The sequence below is a fragment of the Lygodium microphyllum genome, chromosome 3, assembly GCF_053477565.2.
Source record: "Lygodium microphyllum isolate KBCC chromosome 3, Lygodium_microphyllum_v1.1.10, whole genome shotgun sequence".
Lineage (NCBI taxonomy): Eukaryota > Viridiplantae > Streptophyta > Polypodiopsida > Schizaeales > Lygodiaceae > Lygodium > Lygodium microphyllum.
Window position 1 is genome coordinate 185,064,159 of NC_141137.1, and position 26,056 is coordinate 185,090,214.

The following is a 26,056-nucleotide window of genomic DNA, read 5'->3' on the forward strand; positions in this document are numbered from 1 at the left end:
AGATGTGCATAACATTCACATCCAAAAGTTTTAAAATGTGAGACAAATGATTCCTTACCAAAATAGGCCTTATGAGGAGTTTTGCCCTTAAGAGCCTTTGTGTAATTTCGATTGAAAATGTAGACTGTAGTATTAGCAGCTTCTACACAAAATTAATAAGTCAATCCCTTGCCCTTAAGTATGCACCTTGCCATTTCCACAATGGTGCGATTTCAACATTCAATAACACCATTCTGCTAAGGTGTATAAGACGTCATCAATTAACACTTAATCCTTTTGCTCTTATAAAAGTCTTTAAACTCCTTTGAGTTAAACTCACCACCACCATCTATTCTAAACTTCTTCACACTTTGCCCTGTTTCATTCTTAACAAGTTTTAGTCATTCTTTAAATTTACCAAAAGCTTGAGCCTTATCACAAAAAAAGTACACTCACATCTTCCTATTATAGTCATCAACGATCGACATAAAATAAGAAGATCCTCCCAACGTTTTTGTAAGCATTTTGCCACATAAGTTAATATGCACCAACTCTAGAGGAGCCTTTGATCTATTCTTGCTTTCTTATAGAAATGCCTTTTTCTATTGCTTGCCTATCATACAAGCTTCACATGGTTTCTTCATTACAACTACTGCAGGTAGATGAGCAACCATACCTTGCTTATGCATCTCCTTCAACGCTACAAAACCAATGTAACCAAATCTTTCATGCGAAAGGTTCACTTGTGCCCACACTAGCGGTGGCTGTAAAAGCATGTAGCTCATACAAGTTATTCCTCCTTTCTTCTTTGTCAACGACTTTACCAACATTGTCAATAATTTATGTACCTATCTTAGTAAGCCTCACCTCATGACCAATATCAATTATAGAAGCAACTGATAGCAAATTTCTCTTAATCTCTAGAATATACAATACATTTGAAAGATTCTTAAGTTCACCATTTGCAATAGCAAAGGAAATAGTACATGTGTCATCAACATGCCATTTTGCATCATTCCAAACTGTCATAGTGATGGATTCTTACAAACTTCATAGAACTATATAGACATTTCTTATTGGTGATGTAACGAGAGGCGCCACTATCCAATATCCATGAGTTAATGTTAGATATTTCTTGTGTTGAGGAACACACTTCCTCAATGGTTACATTGAATAACTCCAACTTTGCTTCAACCGTATTGACTATCTCCTTCCCTTTAGTCTTTACACCGTGCCATTCTTTTCATCTGCCTTCTTGACATGACAATTTGCAATTGCATGTCCTTTTTTCTTGCAATAGAAGCACTCTCCTTAAACTCTTTTCTTATCACTGTTGATAAGGGAACCATCTTTGCCTTTCACATTGACGAAGAATACAATATCTCCACTGTTGCTATTCTCTCAAGCTTTATGCATCAACTTCTTCTCCATTAGTAATGTACAAATTTCCCCAAATGTCAAAGCTTAGAATCTCACCTGAGTGTTGAGGATAGTTACCAATCCATCAAACTTTGATAGACGAATCCAAAGACAGCTCTGAGCTAGCTCCTCACTAGTTTTTTATATCCCAACGCTAGCCATTTGATTACACAAATTCTTGATCCAAGTCATAAATACTTCAGTTGTCTCTCCTTCGACAAACTTCTCTACTATTAGTTGATTCTCCAAGTTCTGAATTCTTGTTTAATTTTGTGTTTCTTACCGACTCCTCAGTACGTTTCAAGCCTCTAATGCCTTGGTTATATGCTTAATCAAAATCAAAATACTATCAAAACAACTTGTAACTAAGACACAGTGCATTTACATTCCTTCGTTTCCAAGCTCATAAAATATCTACATTTGGAGAAATCATAACACTCAAATTTTATGGATCAACAGTGGATTATAGTTATGGATCAATCCCCAGCTTTGTTTCTAAACACTAATAAAAATCAAGGATAGAAGTGATTTTAAACTTCCACAAGTATAATTTGTACTATCTAACTTGTCTTTGCTGAATATTAGTGAATGAATCCTCAATGTTTAAATTGTCGATACAACAACACTACCACCTAATGCGCCAACACCGCTACTTGATATAACAAGCGATATTTCTTCTCTTCGCTATTGAAGCCCTTGCCTCTCATATACTCTTCACTCCTCAAAGCCCCCTGGGCTTTGATACTATATAGAATTTTTACAAGACAATAGACAAAATCTGAGTAAGGAATGAAATACACACAGTAAATATAAAAAAACAAAAACTACTTTAATTTCAAGCAATTTGATACAAAGATAGCTTTATCCATCCGTACACTTTCACTGTAAAGCTTAGATGGCGATCCAAATAGATGATAGCCGAAGCGCTTAAGGGTAGTTAAAAAGCTCTGACTGAGTGAAAGATAGATTGACGATGGCTTTAAAAAGGTCTTTCTTTTATAGCCCGAGAAAGTAGTCTGGTTGACATATCTAATCATATTATCAATCTTCCCTAGTCGGCAAGGAAATATTCCAAGAAATATTTCCTTTACCATTAGACCAAGGATATTACCCCCGAATCTCAAAATAGAGACTCTTGATAACTCTCACATCCTATAACTCCATACATTATGCCTCAAGTTACTACCAAAATAACTACTCTATCTAACCCAAAGACTAGATCCACAAAGATCACATTTTTACTATCTGATCACATAAACCTCATTTGATATACAAATCAACGCCCACCCAATGTCCATGCTCGCACATGGCTTCTCCTCATAATTAGAGCCTTACAACTTAGAGCACCATGGATCATCGATGATATCTTATGAGGATGGAACATTAAGTATATCTAATAACTCTAGCTCAAGGCCTGCTTAATAAATTAAGTGTCCTAAGGGAGTTGCTTACTGAGTGAAGCTTTCAATGTGACTTAATTCTAAGATACAAACTTTTAATTTAATAAAAGTTTCACATTGCACCTTGTTCATTTAGCCTTGGTCATACACCACATGGCTCGCACACTTATCCACTGCATGCCAAGTGTCAAATCCTTCACTGCCAATGCAATGGTCACCATACCAAGAGCTAGGGATACCAAAATTAAAATTCATTTTCATAAAAAATCTTTATGAAGCTTAATTAACTCATTAAGTTTATTTCTCATTCTACTGATAGTTTACCAACCAACTCCCTTCATTTGGAATTCTAACATCATCAGATCAACACTTTTTGCATTTCCATCATTTAGGGCTTCCTACCCTATAGTCATCCCCGAGCTTTGATTAGTATTATCGACTTAATTGTATACCTCGATGTCAATCTACAAGACACAAAACTCTAAGGCTACATTGTATCACCATTGTACATGATTGATCATTTTCATTCTTTGAGTTTCTGTATTCAATCATTATCTTTGTGTTTGTCGTATACAACTTATGTTCCTTCCCACAAACCCTATCTTTTCGCCACACTACATACTAGACACCCTACATTTTCAACTCTGACACCTAGCTTGTGCTACTACTACCTTTGTTTAGCCCCCCTATTGCAATCGCCTATCTCTTTTACAACTCATCGTCCTTGCATTGTTGGCTGGTGGTAAATCTGATCGCATTCACATTTTTAGCTTAAGAGAGTGTTCACTTATGTTGGTTATCATGCTTTAACTTTACCTAGGCTTAATCATTTGAATTGTGAATCCTGCAACATGTTCAAATTATTATATTGCACAAAGGATTATGTGGAATCTACTGAAGCTACCATAAGCCAAATACATGTTTATATGCACCCTGAATTGATGTGCACATGACAACAGTGCATTACAAGACAAAGCATTTCTCAAATGATGTCACACTCAATTATGGATTCCTACACAAATCACTCCACTAAGGTTCTTCTTTTCATGCTTTTAAGGATGAGCTCCACAATTCCATAATCCAAGATCCACAAGCAGATATACAAATAAGTATCTTTCTCTCATGCAGTATCATGTCTAGAAACCTAACAAAAGCTACATGAACCACTAGAAATACTTGCACATGTGAACATTATTTGGCTTGTATGGAGCTGTTCCCTGCCATGGTTGTTGCTTGTGCTTATTCATTAGATTCATGTTAGAGACCAACTTGAAAACAGTCAACTTCAGACTTGGAGCCCTCCACTTTGGCATACAAGGTTGGGTGCATAACTTGATATGGTATTTTGAAACCATATCTGAGCTTATCATTACAGGCTTTCACTCGACAGTGTCTTGTCCCCAGCCACTCAGCTTACTGATAACCCTCCTGTAGCACAATGAACCTTCCGCTTCTTATATATCAGAAGTACTCGAACCAGTCACAGCCAGCTCAAGTCAATTTTAACGTTAAAGCAGCCACAGAAATAAGCAAGCCAGAATTATATAACTGTTCCACTGGCGGCTTGAATAACTTGGACAAAATTCTAACTGTTGCAAACAGCAGCTGCTCCGCGAACAGAGCAATCACATAAGATGAGAAAAGCTTGACATTTATCACGATAAATTGCCAAAGTTTGGAGCAACATTAGGCATGGACAGACCAAGGAAACGAATACCACTTCTGCAGGCACAGCATACTACTGCAGCACAAAATAAAGCCCCGGCAGATTATTTGGGACGATTACATCCCCTCTTCAATCTGTTGCAGGATATCCGATCGGACAAACCGGAATTGTGAAACGTGTTGAGCCTTGAGGCAAAGATTCAAATGCATCGCAAAAAACTCAAGCTTTCGGGAAACATTTTGCATGTTCGGCAGGGCAAACACAGATCGATTCCTGTCTCTGACTTCCAATTCATGGGGGAAAAACTCACTGGGAGGTCCGACGAGAATCCTGGCTACGCAAGCAAAATGCAGGACCTTCTTTTTGCCTTTCTTGGTGAGGCCCTAACGATGAAAACCATGGGGAGGAAAAGCAAAATCACTTACTGAAGGGCTCGGAAGTGATCCTGAAGCTGTCCGTCGATGTCTGCGAGGGGAGGAGGCAGATCGACGGACAAAGGGGACGCCATGGCGCGAACTCGGGTTCTAGTAAGGAAAGTGCTCTTATATTCGGTAGGGGCTCGTCGACGTGTCGAGGCTCATCCGAAGGACACTGAATGATGACGGCGGAAGAGACACGGAACAAGCAGAAGCAGTAGGAGAAGAAGAGAAAGAGGGAGGCAGGCAGTAGCAGAAACTCGGATCTACCATATCCACCCCCGGTGGACCAATGGGACAGAGCGCGCGCGCGAACGAGAATGGAAGGCGCGAGAGAGAGAGAGAGAGAGAGAGAGGATCAACGTTGAAGCGCTTCACTCTTCCCTTTCTCGGTTTGAATTTCGTTTATTTTCTAGCAAACACGCTTATTAATTAAGGATTTTCTGCGTTAAAATATCCTTTAAATTTTGAACACTTTCCCTTAAACCCCCCTTAAAATTTTCTGCGTCAAATTATCCGTTAAATTTTGAGCACTTTCCCTTAACCCCACTTAAAATTTTCCTATTCAACAAGCACTCTCACTTGTGACAACTTTTTCGCTTTGACAAAAGATCTTTTAAAATTCTTTTATTGAAACTCTTTAAAGCCCTTGGGAATTGGCTAATCCAATTTTTTATTTAGCTCGTTTTGATTATCTTTCCTAACATTTCCTTACAATAGTCATTTTAGAAATAAAATCAAAAACTTCAGGTTGTAGTACAACAGTGGGAAAGGCAAGTGGCATGACATTCTTGATTTTCATGTTGTGATCTCTCCATGCAATATAAAATTTGATTGCAAGGGGTAAAAGAAAATTTGGCTACCAAAAGGTAAAGGGTGTGAGTTCAAGGTCATCAATCGTTTAAATCCCTAACTAATATTGCCTTTACCATGTCTTGGCTGCCTTAGGATCACAAGGTGAACTTTTGGATTTAACCATTAGGTTGCAATGCCCTATGGATTGAAGAGATTAGGATGAAGCCCAACCATTTAATTACACTATCAATTGTCCTTTAAAAAACCTAAAATTCAATTGTTTTCTTCTATGACTACTTTGATCTTTTTATTTAAAGCATTTACAAGCATCACTTAAAATGCATTTAGCATTTTGGCCCAAACAATAAACCACTTTCCTAAGCAATTTGACCCTATCTTAGGCTAGTTACACACTAGTCGAAACTCCCCACCTACCTACAAAAGTGAAGGAATGTATTGCCAAACAATAAACCACTTTCCTAAGCAATTTTAACCCTATCTTAGACTAGTTACACACCAATTGAAACTCCCCACTTACCTACAAAAGTAAAGGAATGCATTGCCACACATCAAGAAGACATAACCTCCACAATTCACAAGTTTCCCCGCCCACCTACACAAGTAACGGGATGTATTGCCACATGTCAACAAGACATAGCCTCCCCAATTCACAGGTTTCCTTGCCCATCTACAAAAGTAAAGGGTTGTATTGCCACACATCAAGGAGACATAGCCTCCCCAATTCACAAGTTTCCTAGACCACCTACAAAAGTTAAGGGCTATATTGCCATACATCAAGAAGATATGGCCTCCCCAATTCACAAGTTGCAAACAAATCTAGACTGGTAACATCCCCCAGTCAATTGAATCATTCGCACCATATGCACATGAAGACACAGAATTCTCTCAAAATATTATCATACTATTGAGTGAGATTTTATCTAGCCATTGCTTTGAGAGACCGTTTATTGAACCACTAGGCCAAGGTTGCCTTTTTGGTGCATATTGTGCATTTTAATGTATAAAGAAATAGTGCCAAGTTTTTTACATTTTCAAAGGGAAAGGTAGGGACTAGTCATGTTTACCCAACCTTATATCTCTTATCATTTATTCTTCAAAGGCTTAAGGATCACCAAGTCCTCTCTTTCAACTTAGATAAACATAATATTTACTTTGATTCTATTCTCCTTGTTCAAGGTAAGAGTCTTCCACATTGCAAGTTGTGAAAATATTTCTAGTTGAAAAAACATGAGAGAGCCTCATTCTTGCTTCTTGCTTTTTACTTACTTGTGATGAGAGAGTTAGAGTGAGAGGGAGAGAGCTTGAGAGATTGAGTGGGAGTGTGAGAGTTTGATTTACAAAAGCTCTTCTCCTCTTCTATCTTCTTCTTCTTCTCCATTTCTTTCAATGTGCAAAGCTTGCATGGGATTGAATCGAAGAGATAGAAAGAGAGCATGCTTGAGGAGCCCAGTTCAAATTGTGGAGCCATCCATGCATCTTTGAGCCTTGACTACAACAAGAATGTGAGTCGATGAGTTCACTGCACTCGTTGTCCTTCAAACTTTCATGCTTTTAGATTTGAGACATGAAAAGGCGGATTGACAATAAAGAGTGTGTAATAGTTAGGTGAGAGATAGTCATAGCGGCATTAGTTGAGAAGCTACATGTTGAGTGATTGTAGGATGGTATGGCGGTGAAAAAAGTGAGATGAGACCAATAGCAAAGGAAGATAATTTATTTATTTATTTTAACACCACAAAGAAAGCACAAACTTGATCTGGTCACATCACGAAGAAAAAGAAGGTTAGGAATTGAACATATTGCCTTGATTCCTCCTCCTTTTCCTATGCTTTATGGACACCAAACCCTACTTTATTCTTCCTATCCACTTCTGCTATTGAACATGAACAATTGTGCATCCTTCTCCTCTCTTCTTCTCTTATGATCCTCCCTGCTTCAAGCTCCTTCTCCGTTGCAAACAACAATAGCAATCCTTCCTCTCTACACCTTACTTCTCTCAAACTAACAGAGAAGAAAATATAAAAAATAAATCCCCATGCTATCCCCCTCCTTTGGGAGAGCCACGGTGCATAGATCGTTCTTTCACTATAGCTACCCCTTTCCTACCATGGGGGAGGAGAATCATTGTATATCTGGAAAGGTCCCATGGGTCATAATTTGGCCTTCCGTGGACGATAATAAACTTCTCCCTCCCTCCCTCCCTCCCTCCCTCCCTCCCTCCCTCCCCCCCCCCTCTCTCTCTCTCTCTCTCTCTCTCTCTCTCTCTCTCTCTCTCTCTCTCTCTCTCTCTCTCTCTCTCTCTCTCTCTCTCTCTCTCTCTCTCTCTCTCTCTCTCTCTCTCTCTCTCTCTCTCTCTCTCTCTCTCTCTCTCTCTCTCTCTCTCTCTCTCTCTCAAACAACTAAATCTATTGAAGCCAAACTATATTTTAAAAAATCGATGATAATCCATGAGGGAACTAATCTCCTCTTGATTCACCCTCCCGTTTCGAAGTCCAAGCCCCTATTTTACCACATGGAGAAGGGAGTGTATGCCTCATTGGTTAGTTTCATCTATCTCAAGAATGGAACCAAAATGTTGTTGCTTTCACCAAACCTCTTCGGGCATGTGATACTTTGCTAAACACTCATTCTTTTAAGTGCTTCGACAACCTTGAGACCCCAACTTCAATTGATTTTTGCTTCATCTCTTCACTTGCAGCATGGCCCGTACTCTCTCAAACACCCACATTTTAGGCACTCAACTCCTTATGTTGTTGGCTTGTTGGCCTCATCCATCTCCATGCCCATGCGCTTAGCCCATGATGACTTGATCGTAACTAAACATCACTCAGTGATAACGTTCTATTTTGTCACCAAAAAGGCTAATAGGAGGTGGTAGTACATGGTCAAATATTTCATGTTATCCACAAAAATATATTGTACATATAGTCTTTACATGTCTTGACCTTACAATCGCAAGATGAACTTTTGGATTTAACCTTTGGATCATGATGCTCTATGGATTAAAGAGATTGGGATGATCATTTAATTACAATATCAATCACCCTTAAAAAGCTAAGATTTGCTTTTTTTTAATATGATTACTTTCATAATTTTGTCTAAAGTATTTACAAGCATCACCTAGGATGCACTCGTCTCAATCATAGTCCCATGCATCACTAAATCCTTGAAAAGTGATTAAGGAAACAAGCTACACAATGCCAAACTCACAACATTAAGCCTTCATGGATATACACACTTGCCTTTGCTACAATGGAATTTTGACAAAAAATGTTGAGTGAACATGTTGGCCATGAGAGAAACCTCAATGTTTCACTAACCATCCATAGCAAAGTCCCATGTGACTTATAGTTGCCTCATAACCTCCAAATCCTCACACACATTGCTATCTCGAAATGAGAATGATTGCAAGGCACACTATGATGCACAAGATTTCTACATTGAGCTCATGTCAACAAGAAAACCCATCTTGCTAGAGCATGAAATATTCCATACACCCTCAATCACTCATGCTTGTCATCTATCACCCTAACCAAGGAATCTCTCATACCTTATCTAGTTGGAGAATCTACTATCCTTCCAAGCTTGGTAATCAAAACTATCAAAAAGAAAGATTGACTGGTAAAGGAGTCTCACCTCATCGTAGTCTGTATGCCGTAGATTAGTTCTATGCTCTACTAATTTTAGTTGTCACTTCTCTTTGTAGCTTTGCACTTCATGCTTTTACTTCCCTTCATGCAAGAAATCAATCTCTTTCACTTGTTTCTCTAGTCAAGGTGAATTTGTTCTCTCTTCCCCTCTCTCAAATTTCCTTTATCTCTATTATGTCTCTCTATTAACACATCTTTCCCCTTTCTCTCACTTTCATCGCTCTTACAAAAAGGAACAGAAGGATGCAAGAAAGATGAATGAGTAGCTCTCAAAGAGAGGAAGCATTGGTTGCCCTCTCATTTCTATCAACCTAAGAGGCAATGTCATACTATTTGGAATGAGAATGACTATAAGGAACACTATGATGCATAAGGCTTTTGCATTGAGCTCATCTCAATAAGAAAACCCATCTCACTAGAGCATGCCATATTCCACTTATGATTAGTGGTCAAAGAAGATTGATTAATCAAGGATCCATCATGTGTGGAAAATTGAACATAAATATCAATTCTAGGCAAACAATGCATATTGATTCATGCATCCTCAATCACTCAATTGCTAGAGCTTCACCTCCAAGATCCCTCACTCTCATACACTCACTCCCTCACTTACTCACACTCCCTCCCTCAAGCACTCACAAGCTAGCAAGAGAAGAGAAGAAGAGAAGAAGAGAAGAAGAAGAGTCCACTTTGCCACACACCAAGGAATAAGCTCTCATTCACTTTTTGAACTTTGTATACAAAAGCCTCTTTCCCTTGGGCGGTCATCGCCTTTTACATGGCCTCCAGGACCTTTTTTCCATTATTCTCCTATATTCTTAGCTTCTTTCCTACCGCCCATCTACCTTTACAATTTGCACGGTCAGCGCTCTTAAAATAAATCATGGTGCGCCTTGCGCTCTTTTACAAAAGTATCGATTTGCGCTTTTTCTTGACATGCCTTTGTCTTCTATTCCACTTTTGCCTTGGCCTTGTCTTCTGCTCTAGATTTTTTGGATTTTCCACTTGTCCAACTTGCTCGTTGTCTGAGGGTTTACATTACCCCCCTCCTAGTTGAGTGCCAGTCCCATGGCACTTGCTGGGTGGTGAGTCGGAGGGTGTTGTTGGGGTAGCCAGATGGCTTTTTGAGTTTGTATACAAGCCGTGTTGGGAGGTGTGCTGGAGGGATTTATGGAACTAGAAGGCCCTTGCGTTGGATATGATCCCTTGTGTTAAGAGAGGTTGATGGGTGGGCCTGTCTTTGAAATTGAATATTGTGTTGGATGGATCCGTCGCCTGGCCTTCTGTGATTTCCTTCTCTTGCACTATTCCAAATGAGCTTCTTCATTCACTTTTCGACTAGGGCTGTCGCATTTGCTCCCCTTGGTTGGTCGTGCATGCATGGTGGCATATCGTGTAAGATGGGAGTGCATTGCATGGATGATGGGGTCTGTGGGGCCGATGGTCGGGGCCTCGGTTTGTACCTGGAAAGAAAAGAGGGTGTACTACATGAGTGGGGGTGTGTCTGCCTTACAATAGAGTGCATGGTACCAGTGCTTGTAGGACTGGGAGATGGGCCCATAGCCCTCGGTGTGTCCCACACTTGAGGAACCAGTTTGTGCAGAAGGGAGGTGCAGTGCAGGGGGCTTAGGGTGACAGGTCGAACCATTAGCAAGAATTACCTTGCTAGGTATGTCCTGCCCTTGATGTGCCCTAAGCATGTGTTGTGGGGGATAGGGCTAGGTATGGAAACCCTAGGTGCAGCGATTGTGGTGTGCAAGGTGCTTTTTAGGGGGTTCAGTGTTTCCACCTTTTTTAAAAAAATGTAGATGATTATAGGTAGCACTTGGATGCAAGGGGTGCTCTCAGGCTCTACCCTGATCTTCCTCGAACGAGTAGCAAGTTGGTCTTAGGGATTTCGTCAAAAAGGCGTAGCTCTACAGGTATTCCTTGATGTTAGCCTTTGCATTAAGAGGTGTGGTTGAGAAGAAAGGATGATTGCACCTCGTAAAGTGGCTATCACTCATGTCTTCAAGGATCCTCATACAAAATGAGGGAAGCAGGGCTGCTGTTATCATGAGCCTAGCCATAGCGCAGCTATCTATTGCTAGGTTAATGTAAAAAAAGAGTGGGGGAAGGTGCGCTTCCTAAACTGTTGACTTTTGTTTAAGCAAAAGCCTAATGATCCTAAGGTAATTACAAGTAGTTATGAAGGCTGGGCTCGGGCAGAAAGAGAAATCCTCGAGGAAGCAATTGATGGAAGGGCACAAGTCCCTTGCTCTAAAGGTCATGCATTCCTTGGGAGTTGATGCATTGACATTATAGATCTTTGAAAATTTGTACATGCCATGCACCCCCTATCGTAATCCACTCCGTGTCTACTACAAGGGTAGAGCATGTAGATATGATCATTCTGTTCTTCTTGTGGCGTGCCACAGAAGGCTGTCCATGCATCAAAATTGGTGTCCCAAATCCTCTTCCGCCACTTTGGCTGCGCCTTGTAACCTTGAACGGTTTTGGGAACCTGATAGACCTTGTCTTGCTAGTAGTCTGTGGGCTCCCGTCTCCATTGTGTGATTATAATGATCTGCTCCTTGACCCATTGGTTCGCTAGAGTATTGTCCAAATGAATGATCCTTTCCACTACATCCAGGAGTAAGACTCGGTCCAAGGCTTATGGGTAGAGGAAGGAGAACTCAAAGGGTCGGGATTGGAGCTCCCACAGTTGCTAGATAGTCAGCTCCTGTAGCCAGTTGATGGGATGGTGATCCTTGCATAGTAGCATGGGCTCGTCAAGAAGCTGTTGTGGCCATGCTTGCGTCCTCTGTTGGGCTTGCTCCATAAGTTCCCATCTTCTTTTTCTTGCAGCAATAATGCGCTCAAGAACCTAGGCATCCTCTGGATCTTCTAGGGGTAGATCAAGCAAGGGCGCACTGGGCTCTTTGATTTGCGGTTCTTCTTCAAATGCTTGCTCAAAGTCCCACCCTCCCTCGGTGTCTTGTTCCATAGTGGGTTGGATTGGGGTTAGATGGGGCTACTCTTGTTCCTTGAATCCAAGTTCTCTAAGCTCATTGGTGGAGAGGCCAGCTTTTGGCAAGTAGCTACAAGGCCATACCTTAAAGCTATTGTTGTTAATTCCAACTTCCTTTTTACTCTCTCCACCAAATCCTCACCTTTAACTTGGGTGACGTGGATCACTGTGCTCAAGAAAGCTTTCCTCTACGTGATGGAGCACGCTTTAGTGGCCTTAGCTGTGGATTCTACTAGCACCCTCTTGCACTTTGCCACGGCCAGGTGCTCTGTCAACCCTCGGACTCTTTCAAAGTTGTGCCTTCTCTTCCAGGTCTTCCTTGCCTCTTTCCATCTCCTGAGACAGCATCATTACCACCTGCTACTGCTCATCCCATACTTCTAGCATTTGGGCCTTCTCTTTATCCCAATGGTTTAGCTGCTCTTCAGTTGCTCTTTGGCTATTCTTCTACCTTGATCAGCCACAGAGAAGTGCTGGTGGGCCTCTGCGAGCCCTTCTGATAGATCTTCAGTAGTTTGCGTGTGGCTTTCTAGCTCCACCAGGTGCAATTTTCTTTCCATCATGGCCATGGCCATTAGTCCCTCCACTTCCTACTTGGCGTTTCGCAAGTTATCTTACAGGCTCCTAGTCGCTTCTCCTATGGCCTCTTCCTTTTCCTTCAACAAAACTCCTATTTCTCTCTCCAGCCTTCCTTTCTTCTCCATTGCCGACCACAACTGGAATACTAGGGCATCCTCCTGTTCTTTGCGCCGTTCTTTTGATACCTAGTATTCTTCTTGCAGGCTCTTCCTTAGTTTTGCATGCATAGCTTCCACCCGTGCCATTCGTTTCTCGAGCTCAATGTATTGTTGGATGAGAAACTTATGGTTCTGCTGCTCTGCCACTAGGTCTTGGGCTTCATCCTCTAGCCTTTGCCTTAGGCGATCTTTGTTCTCTTGTGCTTTCTTTTCTTTGGCATTGAGCTACTCTTTCAGGTTTCAAATTTCTTTCTGGTGCTTCGTGGCTTGCCGTGTCATCTCTAGCTATAGAGCCGTAGCAACGTCTCTTTCGGTCTCTAGTTCCATAGCCATGGCCTTCTTCTCTTCCTTAGCCTTCTCTAGTTGGGCTAGGAGTTTAGCCACGTAGGCATAATAGTCCACAGTCGGGGGCATCATTGGCGGTGTTGTGGTGGTGGATGCTTCCAACTTTTGCCGCTTTGGGTCTTGCCTTGACTCGGCATCCACCACAGCCAACCTTTTGGTTCTTGCCCATGGCGCCATCTCTTGTACTTTTGTGACCAGGAACTGCATCATGGACATGAGCTAAGTGGTGTCCATGGCATAACCAAGAGCCATTAGAAGACAATGTCTTGCTTCACCCATACTTGGATAAGATTTTAATGGAGGAGGAACTCGACATTGCAAGTCAACTCAATTCAGGTGACCTCTTGATTGATTATTGACTTATATCACACAAGTAGGCATTTGTCCACAGGATTTGGATAGTTATGTGACTCTTGAATATTACCCCAAGTTTTATGAATGGTTCTTGAGAAAGTCAGGCATACCATGGATGCATTGATGACCCATACACTTTGATTTTCACAATCCTAGGAAGGATTTTCACCCTTTCCATGGGGAAGGGGAGTAATAGAGGGATGAAAACTCAAAATAGAAATTGAATTCTAAAAGAAACGAATGAAGATGTGGATTGATTGGTACGAGAATTCTTAATTTGCAAGTTTTTGTGGGTTATATTTCTCATTGTATAATAATTATTATTTTCAAACACTGATCTTTCTAGTCATCTTACTTTCCATGCAAGAGACACCATTTAAAGAAAACTAACTATGGAATGTTGTGTGGTGATAGGAACCTAACATGGTAGGACAATAGGATAAAGCCAATAGGATTCCCTTCTTGGAGGAGAAACATAAAAGATATGGATTAGCCATGGAGATTTGGGCATTCAACCAATTGAAATATCACAGCATCCACAATCTAGAAGGAGTGGTGATAGAGCCGAAGAGGCGGTGGCACAGATGCTGGAGTGATGTAACCTTACCAAGTACCTAGAAAAGGTGGGACAAGACATAGGCCACAATAAATGCACTGAATTCTTGAGGAATTTCAATGCCCAAAATAACATTGGCATGGTGATTGTAAGGTAAGGCGAGACCTTTAGAAGTGTGGTGGTTCCCCTTAGTCCATAGATCATAGAGAAGGCATTGGGGCTAGTAGAGAAGTCGGAAAAGAGACCCAAGAGGGATGTGTATGGAATATTAGGGATGTACAAAAGAAGGGTCTATACCAATGATGGAATCAACCTAGCTGATATTCTAGACCCCACCATTTGGTTGCAGGCTAAAATGATCCATACACTTTTTTCAAGCCAGAGATACAGTGCCCTTATGAGTAGAATTGGTGTACCCTTGTTGGAAAGCCTTGTAGCCAATGCCCTCAACGAGGTGAATTGGAATGCCTATGTCCAGAAAACAATGCATGCCTCGACAAAGGTACTGGCCACAGCACCAAGGGTGGCAGGAGGAGAGTCCTTGGCTACTACCACTATAGAGTTTGAAAGGAAAAAACCTACCTCCAAGGCTTCAACTATAGATTTTGGAGGAGTGTTAACATCCATTATCTAGGAAGCTCTATGGGAGGCAGAGAAAGAAGTGGTAGAGGAAACTTCGGAGCCATCATCAATCCACTAGGAGCCTTCATCAATCCATGAGGAGCATTGCTCTCCCACCCCAGCAAGCCCGACCATCTCACTTTTAACAGAATAGGGGGGAGAAGAAAGCCACAAAGAGTAGAAGGACATCGTGGAAAGAATTGGTAAGGAAAAGGAGAATGACCAACCACCTCAACCATAAGAAGCCTCAAGCGAGAGGAGACAATTAGTGAACAACAAGGCTCAAAACTCTCAAGACAAGGGGTAAGAAGAAAGATCACTCTCAAGATCCTGATATGAAGGGCTCACTTCACTGTTGTTGAGGAAAACACGGAATTGAAAAGGGTAGAGGAGGAGTCAAAGAGGCTAGAAGAAGAGTGTAGAAAGAGGCAAGAAGAGAAGAAAGAACGGTTGAGACAACAAGAGGAAGAGGAGATTGCCCTAGCCATTTTCAAAGATTAGTGGAGCAAACCTCCTGATCTCAGGAATTGGTGATGATGAGCCCAACAAGGGAGGACGTGCCAAGCATGAGCATAGCAATGGAAGAAGTTGGCCCAAGATGATGGGGCGGATGGCAAGGGTAAAGCCTTGCTACAACAAATCCTTCCATTCTTGGCCACACCAACAATCACTCCAACACAGGATATTGCAGAAGGGGCGGTCAATGAAAGCAATCTCATGGCCTGGGTGCAGTGCCTAGTTAGCAAAGTACAAGAAATTGTGCTTGCACCCATTGAAGGAGCCCCTCTTGTAGGAACCAAGAGACCAGCATCAACCAATAATGTAGAATCATGCCAAGGGCCTAAGGTACCCCGCTTAGAAATGTCAACCACTTTGGTGCCTTCAACCATGTGTCATAATGAAGATCAAGATGAATTGGTGAAGGAATTTCAAAGCCAACTCCATAAGGCAACTGAAGATAAAAAGGCCGCACTTGCAGAGCTCAAAAAGGAAAAGATTGCCTTCACAGACTACAAGATAGAGCAAGCGAGTGTAATGACCATCATAAATTGGGAGATGATCGCATTAAAAGAGGCCGTGAAGGCAAGAGAGGGAGAAGATGGTCTCAAGGAGTTGTATGATGAAGAGAGGGAGACCCGCACCTCCTTGGAAAATATGTGTGCCTTCAACTCCTGCGAAAATAAATGCCTAGACGTGGAAATAAAAGAGCTAAAGAGGAAAAAAGAAGAGACTAGGAAAGAGTTGTAGGAGGTAAGGAACCAACGAGATGAGGAGAACAAGAAGAAACTAATGGAGCTGCACAACCAGCTACAATCAGCTCTCCACGAACAAGTCATACTGAAAGAGTAGGTGAAATGAAAAACCCAAGAGTAAGAGCAAATGCATACAGTATGGCAAGAGCAAGAGTAGGTGATTGCCACCCTAGCCCAGTACCAAAACCAAGGGTTAGAGAAGATGAAGGAAAAAGCAAAGAATGGGCAGCCAGGAATGAAGATTGAATAAAAATCTTAGTCTACAAGTTGTCCCATGTCGAGGGTGAGTGTCTTCTAGTAGAAAGCAAAGTCATGACTGTTGAGATAGGAATGTTGGAGCAACAACGCACATTCTTAAGCACAATATTGAATGTCACACAGCCAAGAGGAGAAGAGATGGTGAAGCAATTAAAGAGAAAGCTAGAATTGATGAGGAGAGCCCTGCAGCATGGACTCCATGACAAGGAACCCAGGACTAGCACTAATTTGGGAGTAGAGACTCCATGACAAGGCTCACCTAATCTCAATTGGCTTAACCACACAGGAACTCACCTTGCTAGGGCTTGGGGAGCCAAAACAACAAATGCTACCACCGCAACAGGAGTCATTAGAGCTGGTCCAGGAAGAAGGGTCTGATTTTGAACCAGACCATCAAGAGGAAGAACACATGCATGAACCAAACCCCCTTGTGTAGCCACAAGTGCAACTAGGGGAGCAAGGAGAGGAAGTAGGACCGCCTGAATAAATGGTGGAGGCAAGGCACAAATAAAGGGAGAAGGTGGTGGAACATGCTTGCAAGAAGTTTCAAGCTAGGACACCACAAAGTTCCACAAGTGGCCATCCCTCAAAGTGAGGAGTGCAATCTTGTCAACTGGGGCCAAGAACTTGCGACATGGGAGCAATGGGAGAACCATAGCTCCTTTGAGTTCTCCTTCACTTTCCCTCGCTGATTGGACAAAGTGCAATCTCCTAGGGTAGTGGAGGATGTCATCAAGCTTTTAGCAAGGTTGGAAAGGAGATGGCTTGAGGAATGGAGGAGGCATCCCACAAGGTGGCGATATGAACCTGCAAACTATTGGGAAGATAAGGGAGTGGAGGTACCCCAGAGGGTAGAGGGATATGAGGCACAACCAAGGTAGCGCATGAACATTTGGGACTGTAGCTTAGAAGCGTAGATCACTTTTTGTAGCACCCTACCTTATGAGTGGGATGATCCTATCTACATGCCCTACCCAAGAAGAATTGGAGTTGATTTTAACCGAAAGGTACATTGTAGATACGACTTTCCTCTAATCTATAATGCAAAGGCCTCAATCCTTGAAGAGAGCTTGGTTTTCACTGAAAGGAACCTTTGCCCATCTATAGCAAGTTTCTTCAAGGACTCCTTCTCATGCCTCGACCCCGCTTTCATCACCACATGTAACTACCTCCACCTACTGCAAGTATTACTAAAACAAAAATCTACTACAGAGGAAGAGCGATTGCCACCTCTCTTTTTTGATCTCAATGTTGGGATAAATAGCCATGTGATGGTGTGCCTCACGATGAGAGCCACTCTCTTACGAGCATTTTTCTTGAACCTCTTAGAGGATATGAGTGACAATAGATTTACCAGTGTAACCACCCATTTTGGTCATCTACTCCACTCAATGTAAGAACCAGCTTAAAGGGGTATCTGCAAAGTAAGGCATTCCTCAGTAAAGCCCTTAAACTGCCATGCAACTGGCCCGTGCGCAACAACGGGATGCCTCTTATAGCATGCTCCCTTATTAAAATTATTCATTCATTCATTCAAAAAAATGAGAAAAAAGAAAAAAGAAGAGAAAAAGAAAAGTAAAAGATAATATATAAGAAAAAGGACAAGGACAAGAAGGAAGGAAGTAGAAAGAAAAGAAGCACCACTAGGAATTAAGCCCATCTGTACTCTACGAGCGTCACAAGCACTACTTCTAGGGCCCACACTATCCCTTTCCCCAATTCACATACTTAGGGTATCTTAAGGGTAGGGCATACCTAGGGAGCTCTCGCTCACCTATAGTTAGTAAACCTATCTTCCTAAGCCACACCCACAATACCTCCCTCTATATAAGAACTGGATCCACAAGTGTGGTACAACACCTGAGACGTGCGCCTAAGGCTCGACCCAACTCCCAATTCCACTGGCATAGACACCATGCATTGCACTGTGAGGTAGGTACACCCTAGATAGTGCACTTCCTTTCCTTTTCAAGAATATTCAGCAACCCACAATCAACCATCAGCATTGGGGCCTCCCATCATCCACTCAATCCATCCGCAGCCTCCACAACTCTCCATTCAGCTGGGCGCATTGTAATTCATTTTGTAAAAGAGCGTTAGGCTCCATCCTGTGCAATTTGTAAATGTAGACAGGCACGGGCGAAGGAATCATGAAAAGAGGAAATAAATAAGGAAAGAAGACCTTGGCTAAAACGACCGATCATGTAAAAAGGGATGGGCACCAAAGAGGAGGGCATGTATTTAAAGGAAAAAAGGGAATAAAGAAGACCATTTTTGTGTGTGGCCAAAACTAGCTCTCTTCTTCTTGTTCTTGCTTGCTTGAGCTTGTGCTTGAGAGAGGGAGTGTGTGTGTGAGGATGAGGGACTGTGGTGGAGAAGCTCTCCATCTTCTCCTATCTTCTTCTCTTCTTCTCTTCTCTTCTCTTGTCTCGGGTGTGGCAATGGAGCATGGAGCTTGGAGCTTGAGAATCGAGCTTGAACCTTGGATCATGGAGATACTAGAGTGCTTGAGGGAGGAGACAACTCGATCGAGCATGGAGGTAAGCTCACTACACTCGTAGATGTGAGAGTGTGTATGGCTATGTGAGAGGTAGCCATTGCACTTGGCTTGAAACACTTGAAACAATAAGTGGTCCATGGGTCTTGGCGGTTGAGCGAGAAGCTCCCATAGAGGGCATTGTTCAAATGCCAATGATACATTTTTCAAACACATTTTTGTAGTATCGTTTACATTACCCCTTGCATCACCCATGCATTGCATTATATATGTGAAACATGACATTTAGAAGGGATGAAAATAAATGAAAGTAGATTCTCTCCAAATGAAAATTCTTGCATTATGTATGGATGCATTTGTTTACCTTGTTAAAGAGTGGCCAACTTTGTTATGCAATATTGAGTTTGAGTAGTCACATTGGTAACCTTACTTTTTCATTACCTCTTCATTCCTTCTTATAACCCTCTCCACCACCACTCTGCCACATAACAATTCTTTATGGGGGATCCTATTGTGTATATATCACCTTTTAGGGGATAAAAAACATAAGGTCCATTAACTCGGGCTATTTAAAAGAAGATATCCATCACCTCTACAATCATGGTAGGCACTTGGGTAGTCCATTGTGGTATACTTGGTTTGATGCCTTGGTTTCCTTGGGATGGGACCTTCTAGCCTTAAACATGGCAGAGTAAGACTCTCTCCCCTTTTAGGCACAAGAGAAAATATCAAGGCCCCAATATAAAGGAATGCAGTAACAAAAGAGTATCTTGCATTGATGCCTAATTGTATCTCATTAAAATAACCCCAAAAATCTATATTTGTGAAAAAGGCACTACTTTTCGTTAGTAAGACAAATGTCATAAATCCCCTATAAAAGGATATGCTATGGATATCTAGTCTTATACCTTTATCATCCATCATTAGTGTCATAGTAGCCAACAACCATCATGTGCCATATGCTATGGATATCTAGTCTTATACCTTTATCATCCATCATTAGTGTCATAGTGGCCAACAATCATCATCTGTACTACTCTACTATCCATACCCCTTGGAGGAAGTGCCACTTAATTTGATTATGTATAGTCCTATTACCTAGAGGTGCAACCAACCTATTTGCCTCCCTATCTCGGAGGACATCACTAGCCACATGGAGATCATAGTTAGCTATTACCATCGAGCCTATCATCATCATCTCTAGCTATGGCCAATAGTTTGCATCATCATGACCTACTGCATCTTGCATTTTTAGTAGTGTAGCTTGGGTTTTCTAGAGGAAGTGGACAACCAACCAATGCCATTGTATCACCATCATTTGTTGCCTCTTAGGTCTATTTGTGGCCAATAGTTTGTCATCATCATAACTTATTGCATCTTGCATTTTTAGTTTGTGTTTTTTATAGCAAGTGGACATCTAACCAATGCCATTATATCACCATCAATTGCTACCTCCTAGGTCTACATTCTTAGCCAACATCTTATGTTTTTCTCATCTTCATTGAGCATTCATCATATTGTGATGTACCATTCACATCTCTTTGTGTTTGCCATGGCATTTCTTTACAAAAGGAATATCAAGGATAAGTCAAAGGGCCAAATGGCAAGCACACAGGCAAGAAAGTGGCCATTGGTAAGAGAAGATGAAGCAACCAAGAAGTGACAACCGATGTAAGAAGCATTGTAATAAGTGATAGCCAAGATGAGAATTCAAAGCCAAGAAGTTAGAGCAACCCATGTGAGTACTAAATAAAGGATCCCTTATTCTTTTGAAGGGGCTACTAAACCATTGACATGCATATGTTCAAATAGGGACAACACTTTTGATTTGCCTGCTCTAGCTAAGAGCTACTTTGGGCTTAGACCTTGGGTTCTTTGGGCTTGGGATTTAGTGGTTTGTAGCACAATTACTTTTATCATACTTGGCCTCGCTTGGGAAGGTTCTAGGCTCTACTCTTGATCAAAAGCCCATTGTATCATCAGAGCTTGCTCCTTGTGTTAGTTGTTATAAACATATGTGCACACTTTTTGGCTTTTGGTTTCATTTTTATGTTCTAGTGATGTGTACTTCTTGTGTCTTATTGATTTGCTATGCTTGACGATCGTTTGTCAATGTTCTGGTGACTTGCACGACAGGAACCACCTAACAATCTGCACCATCAACTCCTATCATTGTTCTTTCTAAGGTAACAATTTGCCTTGCTTCTTCAAGCTTTGAAAGAGTGTCTTAAGGTAACTAGAATAAACTCGATATGTGCCACATTTAATATTTAATGCTGAGCTCCTTTTCCATATAAAATGATAATCGGTAAGACACGATTATTAATACTTGCAGTAGCACGAATGTGTGCGCTCTGTCGCCCGCAAGAGAACCCCCCGGCGCGGGGCGATGCTCCGACGCACAGGCCTCGTGCCCATTTGTTATGTGTATCAGACTCCTGCACACTTGTTATGTGTACCAGACTCGATATTATGTGCGTCAATCACTCTCGCTAAATTCCTCATCGGCAAAATATTCGCAGAGTGTCGCATTCTTCTGAGCCTACCACATGTAAACATTTGTACAATCCCTGCAGATTTTCTGTGAACTGGCCTGTCTAATGGGGAGATGCAGTTCACACAAATTGACCTTATTGCGTTTAACACTTTCATTCGAACCTTGAAGGTTTTCATTACTTGGTTTACCAATGAACATGAATGCAAATTAGAGCAGTTCTCCCACTCTTCTCATGGGAGCTTATATCTGCGGCATACCTGCTGGGTATCCTCCTTACGAGGTTGCAAATGCTGACTATACTGTATGCTCATGGTCAGATACCATCCTAAAATCCCCAGAATTTGAGCACCAACATTTCACTGAAGAATCATTATTGTGGACTGATCATCAGCACACTCGCCGGGGGGTTCATGGAGACCAAAGGCCAAAAGTGCTGCAACTGCCTCAGAGATTGGCAGAGCAGCAGGGAACAGAAGAAGAAAATGGTGAGGTACCTGCAGGTAAAAAGCAGAGTGCTAAGAAACCTACAAGAATTCATAAGAAAGCACAATCGCAAGAAGATTTTTCCATCAACACTCGTCACAAAATGCTTCTCGATATTCGCGCTGTTGTTGCCTCATTAAAGGCTTGTGCTGAGCATAAAGATCTGCACAGGGGTAGTCAGATACATGATGATATTGTCAAAAGAGGGTTGCTGGAAAAGAACACTGTTATTGGCAACACTTTAGTTAGTATGTATGCCAAATGTGGTTCACTTGCAAAGGCACAAGAGGTGTGGGACAAGCTACCAGTTCAGGATGTAGTCTCATGGAACGTGCTCATTGCAGGATATGCCCAACATGGGCATGGTGAGCAGGCACTCATTTCTTTTGAACAGATGAAATTAGAGGGCCTCTCTCCAAATGCAGTTACCTTTACTTGTGCCTTGAAAGCTTGCGGCAGCATCAGAGCAGCAGACAAGGGCCAAGCAATACATGTTGATGTTGTTAAAGAGGGGTTGTTGGAAAACAATGTCATCATTGGCACTGCATTGGTAGACATGTATGGCAAATGTGGCTTGCTTAGAAAAGCACGAGAAGTGTTTGATGAACTTCCATTTCGGAATATAGTCTCTTGGAATGCACTTATTACAGGATATGTCCACTATGAGCAAGGCGAGCAAGCACTGGATTGCTTTGAACAGATACAACGTGAGGGCCTCTCTCCAAATTTAGTCACTTTTATCTGCATCTTGAAAGCCTGTGGTAGCATTGGTGCCGTGGATGAGGGCAGGAAGATACATGCTGACCTTGCCAGGAAAGGGCTAATGGGGAAAGATATTGTCCTTGGCACTGCGCTTGTGGATATGTATGCCAAATGTGGCCTACTTGCAAAAGCACAAGAGGTGTTTGACAGTCTTCCAGCTCGAAATCTTGTCTCATGGAGTGCATTAATTGCAGGGTATGTACGGCATGGGCATGGCCAGGAAGCATTGAAATGCTTCGACTTAATGAAGTTTGAGGGTTTTTTTCCAGATGCCATGACATTTCTATGCATCTTGAAGGCTTGTGGCAGCATAGGAGCTGCAAAGAAGGGCCAAGAAATACATGCTGAGATTGTAAGGGAGGGGCTGCTCAGAAATGACGTCGTCATTGGCACTGCATTGGTGGATATGTATGCTAAATGTGGCCTGTTTGCTAAGGCACAAGAAGTGTTTGACCAGCTTCCAGCTGGGAATGTCATCACTTGGAGTGTGCTAATTGCTGGATATGTCCAACATCGTCATTTTGAGCAAGCACTGAAGTGTTTTGAACAAATGCAACAGGAGGGCCTCTCTCCTGACACAGTCACATTTGCTTGTGTCTTGAAAGCCTGTGGCAGCATAGGAGCTGCAGTGAAAGGGCAGGAAGTTCATGCTGAGATTGCTAGAGAGGGTGTTTCTGAGCAAGATACCATTGTTGGCACTGCATTAGTGGATATGTATGCCAAGTGTGGCCTGCTTGTAAAAGCACAAAAAGTATTTGATGAACTTGTCACTCGGGATGTAGTCGCATGGAGCATGCTAATGGCAGGATATGCCCAACATGGTCATGGTAAACAAGCACTCCAGTGTTTTAATCAGATGCAAATGGAAGGTGTTCATCCAGATGCAGTCAGCTTTGCTTGCATTTTGAAAGCCTGTGGCACTATTGGATTGGTGGGAAAGGGTGAAGAAATACATGCTGACATAATCAGAGAGGGTTTACTGGGAAAATGTATGGCTCTTGACACTGCGTTAATAGATATGTATGCCAAATGTGGCCTTCTGGAAAAGGCACAGAAAGTGTTTAATAAACTTGCAGTTCGGGATGCTGTTTTGTGGAATACAATAATTGCAGGATATGCTCAAAATGAGCATGGCTATCAAGCACTCGACTGCTATGAGCAAATGAAACATGAGGGGTTCTCTCCAGATGCTGTCACCTATTCTTGCATCTTGAAAGCATGTGGCAGCATCAAGGCTGCACATAAGGGTGAAGAAGTATATGCTGAACTTGTCAAGGACGAGTCATTGGACAAAAATATTATTGTTGGCACTGCACTGGTAGATATGTATGCTAAATGTGGCCTGCTCGCTCACGCACAGGACGTGTTTGACAAGCTTCCATGTGGTAATGTGGTCTTGTGGAGTGCACTGATTGCAGGATATGTCCAACATGGACATGGTGAGCAAGCATTGAAATATTATGAACAAATGCAAAGGGAGGGCATCTCTCCTGATGCTGTCATGTTTGTTTGCATTTTGAAAGCTTGTGGCAGCATAGGAGCTGCCAAAAAGGGCCAGAGAATACATGCCGAGATCATTAGGGAGGGGTTTCAAGAGGTGGATGTTATCATTGGAACTGCATTGGTAGATATGTATGCCAAATGTGGCCTACTTTGGAAAGCCCAAGTGTTATTTGATGGACTCCTAGTCCGGGATGTTGTCTCATGGAGTGCACTAATAGCAGGATATGCCCTGCTTGGAAAGTCAGAAAGTGTGTTCAACTTGTTTGATAAAATGGTAGAAGAAGGTATAAAGCCAGATCTGGCTACATTTTCTAGTGTGCTCAATACGTGCAGCCGCACAGGTCTACTGGACAAGGGCCAAATGTACTTTGAAACCATGAGTTCAGTTTATGGCATTGTTCCGACTTTAGAGCAGCACACCTGCATGGTTGATCTCTTTGCCCGTGCAGGATATCTTGAGAAGGCAGTAGCGGTAATCAATGACATGCCATTCTCTGCTACTTTACCTGTATGGCATATTGTTTTGAGTGCTTGTCACAAATGGGGAAATGTTAAGCTTGGAAGACTTGCCTTTGAACATGCAGTGCAGTTGGAGAAAAATGATGATGCAGCTTACATCTCTATGAGTAATATCTATGCAGATGCTGGTAGGAAAGATGATGCAGACAAGGTTGAAGCTATGCGAATGAGACAGCAAAGATTGAAGGAACAGGAGATTTTTCATTGATTCTTTGGCAATAACAAAATCTAATGCCAACTTTTGTGTTCAACAGCTGTTTGAACTATTCAGAAAGGGGGTGAAGAATCATTCCCTTTTCAGCTTAATCTTCTCCACATCTAGCAGCTTCTCATTGTCTTTGATTGTCAAGAGTTGCTGTAAAGCCCTTCAGTAATTTTCTGACTGCAGGATAGGTGCATCCAGAAGCTTCTAACAGATATAGATGTCAGGTTTTATGGTCAATGGTGGTTTCCTTTCTATAAAGTAGGGCCTGTAAGCAGCTTTGCCAATCATTCAAGATATTGAGCTCTGCTGTAAAAGAGCTTTTCACCACTTGAAAGTGGCGAAATTTAATCATTAGTTACTGACATGTTACCTGTTTACAGCACAAGGTGAAAAAGACAAGCAAGAGCTGCTGCACAAAAGAAGTTGCTTGTAGGAAGGTCACCAAAAGGAGAAGCAAAAGCTAAATGAATAAATCAAAAGAAAGTAGTACAAGTGTCAAACCGTAAAGCATGGAGCACAATTTTTGCCGATTTATTCTGCTATTATCTTCCGTTATTTTTGAATCTTGCAATTGAGATAGACATCCGTTGTAAATCCAAGTGCAGCACTTTGTCTTGTTCAGGTTGTAAAATCCTGCATGCTGTTAAAGCCCAAGGCCAAGAGCCAGGCATTGTATGTGTAAGAGATGGGCCAAAAGGCCAAGTGGAAGGGTGGAAACCCTAATCCTTTCTTGTATATAACGTTCAAACTTGTCTAATAAAAGTTAGTGTGAATGCAAACTTGTATGGCTCCCTTTCTCTATCCACTTCTGTCTTCTCTATTTGCTATAGCTTGAGCTTGAGTGAAAGTGAGGTTGTATGTTTGTATGGGTGTTTCCATGAGCTTGAGGGTGTGAGAGCTGCTTGCGTCTTGCCCTCTTGAGTGTTTCTTTTCTATTTTTCCCTCTTGCTTGCTTGTGTGTTCTTGATGAATGCATCCAATGGTCTCACTTTCAACACTGAAAGCTCTATAGCTCCTCTTGATCCATACTTCCTCAATCTCCACTCCATCTAGATTATAATTGTGACGATCAAGGTATTGATGAGTGCTCATTGAGATTTCAAATTTCTT

General features: G+C 41.9%; 2 protein-coding genes across 2 annotated transcripts in view; one reads left to right on the plus strand and one right to left on the minus strand.

Moving 5' to 3' along the window:
* Window positions 1-5,259, minus strand: part of LOC148039290 (putative plant SNARE 13) — a 78,661-nt gene extending 73,402 nt beyond the window's left edge. The window contains exon 1 of the mRNA XM_087675187.1: window positions 4,890-5,259. Coding sequence (XP_087531313.1) covers window positions 4,890-4,972 — 83 coding nt within the window. The 5' untranslated portion in view covers window positions 4,973-5,259. The remainder of the gene's footprint in view (window positions 1-4,889) is intronic.
* A 16,060-nt stretch (window positions 5,260-21,319) lies between these two features.
* LOC148039292 (pentatricopeptide repeat-containing protein At2g03380, mitochondrial-like) lies at window positions 21,320-25,731 on the plus strand. The gene has a single exon (XM_087675188.1). It carries the CDS (start codon window positions 21,707-21,709, stop codon window positions 24,947-24,949), a length of 3,243 nt encoding a protein of 1,080 aa, XP_087531314.1. The 5' UTR covers window positions 21,320-21,706; the 3' UTR covers window positions 24,950-25,731.
* Window positions 25,732-26,056: the final 325 nt, after the last annotated feature.

Bases quoted from the DNA above. Each gene is read 5' to 3' on its own strand.
- LOC148039292 (XM_087675188.1), top strand. From the start codon at position 21,707: ATGGGAGCTTATATCTGCGGCATACCTGCTGGGTATCCTCCTTACGAG.